Genomic DNA, 4,520 nt, shown 5'->3' on the forward strand with positions numbered 1-4,520 from the left:
TGTACAAGAACATCTTCTGGAATATTTGAGAGAAATGGCATAGGTATTCATACCACTCCTAATGGGATTGTCTACACAGGAAGCTGGAAAGATGACAAGGTATTATTGTTGTTTTGAGCATTGACAGTGGATAAGTAACTCTATTGGTTAAATGATTCCAGGCATTTCACCATTAATCAAAAAACACATATGAGTAGACCATGCAATAAAAATAAAAAATGATTATATTTAACATATATGAACATAAGAATAGTATTAAACTCATGCAGAGAGCTAATTATCATCATTATCATCTTTCTTATTTCCTATTCATTGAGCAAAGTGAACTCATTACATAGTTTTCTCATTGAATCCTCATAGCAGCATCATGAGTCAGATACCATTAATGTTCCAATTTTACAATTGAGGGAAATCAGGCTCAGATTTCTTGCCCAGCTAATAAGTGATGAAACAAAAATGTGTTCTCAGGTCTGCCTGAATACAAATTTTTGTTCTTAACAACTTCTTTGTGCCATTTCTGGGCTAACTAAACTGGTTGTCCTTTAAGCTTTTTGATATAGTCAAGGTATCTTGAGGACTCCTGTTATTATCATCATGGACCCCCAAGATGTTCAAGTGCCCCAGATCAGAAACATTGACTTGGTGAGCTTCACAGAAAGATACATACAAAGGACTGTGATAAAATGTTATCTTATTTTTGTGAAAATAAAGGATGATACAATGATAGATTAAATAATAACAAAGTAGATGATAGACATATGTGTACATTTTTGAAATGTTCTAGGGAACTGAAGATTAGTTACTGAGGTAATTTCCTTTGTTACAAACAGATGAATGGTTTTGGAAGACTTGAGCATTTTTCAGGAGCAGTATATGAAGGAAACTTTAAGGACAATATGTTTCATGGACTGGGGACTTATACATTCCCAACTGGGGCAAAGTACACTGGAAATTTCAATGAAAATAGGTAAGTTTAAAATAAAATGTCATTGTAGTTCTAAAAGAGTCTTTTCAGGCACATTCGCTTAAAAACTTAGTTAATGCTAAATTTCTTTTGTAATGTATTTAGTCAAAATATATTTATAATATATTTTGGAAAATTTGGGTTATATGTTGGGGAAAAATGTTATAAGAGAGGCTAAGGCCATCATGAGCCCCCAAAAGAAAATGTCGTTCTTGGTGATAATCTATTAGACTTTTCATTTATTTCCTCTTGACTTCTGTTCCTATAGAACTTTTTGCAGTCATATTGGAAATGGAAAGCTTGTTGCAATTATTGAGAATATTTAGGCCAAAAATTATTTTCACTTGAAATATCTTGATAAACTTTTTTTTTTAGTTTTAAATTTTATTTTTTCTTCCAGTTTGAGATATAATTGGCATACACTGCTGTATAAATTCAAGGTATACAGCATAATGATTAGACTTACATACATCATGAAGTGATTACCACAATAAATTTAGTGAACATTCATCATCTCACATTGACACAAAATAAAAGAAAAAAATATTTTTCCTTGTGATGAGAACTAAGGATTTTCTCTCTTAACAACTTTTACATATAACATACAGCAGTGTTAATTATATTTATCATGTTGTACATCACATCCCTAGTACTTTATTTATCTTGTAACTGGAAGTTTGTACCTTTTGACCACCTTCCTCCAAATCCCTACCCCTACCCTCCACCATGTATCTTCCCAAGCTTAATCCTCACACCAAATACCATGCCGTGTCATCCAGAGGTTTATGGTTCATTTATAACTACCCCTTTATTATTTCCAGAATTGAAAATGCAACCTAATTGTTATGAAGTGGTTGATACATATTGAGGAGGGTAGAAAGTGTTCACCTATTCTGATGCCAAGTCTGTGATGACAACATGTAAACTTTTCCCACTGATGTTAATAAAGGGAGAAAACTCTAACCCATGGGATAAAGGTCTGTTTGGTTACGTGAAGTGCATTTTCACCATTCTGAAGAGTCCAGAAAACACCAGCATAGAGCATAGCACCTCAAACATAGTTGAAGGTCAATAAACATTGGTTGAATAAATGAATGAACTAATTAAGCCAGATAACCAATATAAACTTTTCACTTTTTTGACTGTTTTGGTCTAAACTAAGCATATGTAATCCTAAAATCTTAGACACCAAAATTTGTATAATGACAATATTTGTTTGGAATAGTAATTTCTTTTTTTGTTTGTAGGATGTGAAAGCAGGATGTCAGGTTTTAGAACAAAATTTGATAATGGAAAGATATAATTCTTCAGACATAGTATATAATATACTGGACAATCATATCTGGACCATAAATTTTTGGTCTTGGTTAATGAACACACTTATTTTTTACTATTGCAGGGTGGAAGGTGAAGGACAATACACTGATATCCACGGACTAGAATGGTGTGGTAACTTTCATTTCACAGCTGCTCCAGGCCTGAGGCTAAAGCTCCACATGTAGATATTCTGCATTGAAGTTGTAATGTGGTAATTGCAGCTTTTAGTTGTAAGGAAAACAACTAAATGTCATCTGCAGTAACTTCATATACTACCTATATATTGTAATTTTGCCAATAAAACCATCACTCATTTATGCTTTTTTGAACTTTCTTTTGATCATCTTATAATTAGTTTAAAATAAATTATGTAGGGACTGCCCTGGCGGTCCAGTGGTTAAGACTCCGTGCTTCCACTGCAGGGGGCACAGATTCAATACCTGGTCCGGGAACTAAGATCCTGCATGCCACACAGTGTGGCCAAAAAAGGGGGGGGGGGGAAAGAAAGAAAAGAAATTAACGTGATTCAATTGAGAGTTTGCTCATTTTAAGAAAAACTATGCAGATCTTGACAAAGTCAATTTCCAATCCTGTGCCTGAGTTTTGTCATCTTTAAAAAGTATATCTGGGCTTCCCTAGTAGTGCAGTGGTTAAGAATCCACCTGCCAACGCAAGGAACAAGGGTTTGAGCCCTGGTCTGGGAAAATCCCACATGCTGCGGAGCAGCTAAGCTCGTGCACCCCAACTACTGAGCCTGTGCTCTAGAGCCCGTGAGCCACAACTACTGAAGCCCGCACGCCTAGAACCCGTGCTCCGCAGCAAGAGAAGCCACTGCAATGAGAAGCCCGTGCACCGCAACGAAGAGTAACCCCCGCTCCCTCAACCAGAGAAAGCCCACGCGCAGCAATGAAGACCTAACGCAGCCAAAAATAAAATAAATGTATATATATATATATATAAAAAGTAGGGCTTCCCTGGTGGCGCAGTGGTTGAGAGTCCGCCTGCCGATGCAGGGGACACGGGTTCGTGCCCCGGTCCAGGAAGATCCCACATGCCGCGGAGCAGCTGGGCCCGTGAACCATGGCCGCTGAGCCTACTCATCCGGAGCCTGTGCTCCGCAACGAGAGAGGCCACAACAGTGAGAGGCCTGCGTACCGAGAAAAAAAAAAAAAAAAAAAGTATATCTCTGTGTTAAAGGAAACTATCAAGAAAATGAAAGAACAATCGACAGAATAGGAGAAAACATTTGCAAATCATATATCTGGTAAAGGTTTAGTTTTCAGTATACAGAACTTATATATAAATATATATAAATAAAAAGACAACCCAGTTTAAATATGGACAAAGGATTTGCATAGACATTTCTTCAGAGAAGATATACAAATGTCTGATAAGCAAACGAAAGATGTTCAACATTATTACTCTTTAGGGAAATACAAATAAAACCCACAATAAGATACCACTTCCCAGGACTTCCCTGGTGGCATAGTGGTTAAGACTCCATGCTCCGAATGCAGGGGGCTTGGGTTCGATCCCTGGTCAGAGAACTAGATCCCATGTGCATGCTGCAACTAAGAGTTCACATGGCACAACAAAGGAGCCTGCCTACCACAACTAAGGAGCCCATGTGCCACAACTAAGGAGCCTGCCTGCCACAACTAAGACCTGGCGCAACCAAATAAATAAATATTAAAAAAAATACCACTTCCTAATCTCTAGGATGACTATATTTAAAAAGACATAATAACAGAGATTGGCAAGGATGTGGAGAAATTGGAAACCCCAAATATTTCTGGTGGGAATGAAAAATGTACAGCTGCTGAGGAAAACAGGTTTCTCAAAAAGTTGACATAGGACTTCCCTGGTGGCACAGTGCTTAAGAATCCGCCTGCCAATGCAGCGGACACAGGTTCAAGCCCTGGTCCGGGAAGATCCCACATGCCGTGGAGCAACAAAGCCCGGGCACCACAACTACTGAGCCTGCGCTCTAGAGCCCGCGAGCCACAACTACTGAAGCCTGCGTGCCACAACTACTGAAGCCTGCATGCCGAGAGCCCGTGCTCTGCAACTAGAGAAGCCACCACGATGTGAAGCCCACACGCTGCAATGAAGAGTAGCCCCCGCTCACCGCAATCAGAGAAAGCCCGTGTGCAGCAACAAAGACCCAACGCAGCAATAATAAAATATAAAATGAATAAATAAATCTTTAAAGAAAAAAAAATTGACATATAATTACCAT

General features: G+C 38.3%; 1 protein-coding gene across 1 annotated transcript; it reads left to right on the top strand.

Annotated features, from left to right (window-relative positions):
- MORN2 (MORN repeat containing 2) lies at positions 1-4,006 on the top strand. Its single transcript, XM_082851878.1, has 3 exons — positions 1-99; positions 831-967; positions 2,364-4,006. Exons 2-3 carry the CDS (start codon positions 831-833, stop codon positions 2,464-2,466), a joined length of 240 nt encoding a protein of 79 aa, XP_082708004.1. The 5' UTR covers positions 1-99; the 3' UTR covers positions 2,467-4,006.
- Positions 4,007-4,520: the final 514 nt, after the last annotated feature.

This window comes from Leucopleurus acutus (assembly GCF_964270905.1).
Source record: "Leucopleurus acutus genome assembly, chromosome: 12".
NCBI classification, from domain to species: domain Eukaryota; kingdom Metazoa; phylum Chordata; class Mammalia; order Artiodactyla; family Delphinidae; genus Leucopleurus; species Leucopleurus acutus.

Coding starts and splice junctions, on each gene's coding strand:
- MORN2 (XM_082851878.1), top strand. CDS start 831: ATGAATGGTTTTGGAAGACTTGAGCATTTTTCAGGAGCAGTATATGAA. Junction 968..2,363: donor GGAAATTTCAATGAAAATAG/GTAAGTTTAAAA, acceptor TTACTATTGCAG/GGTGGAAGGTGAAGGACAAT.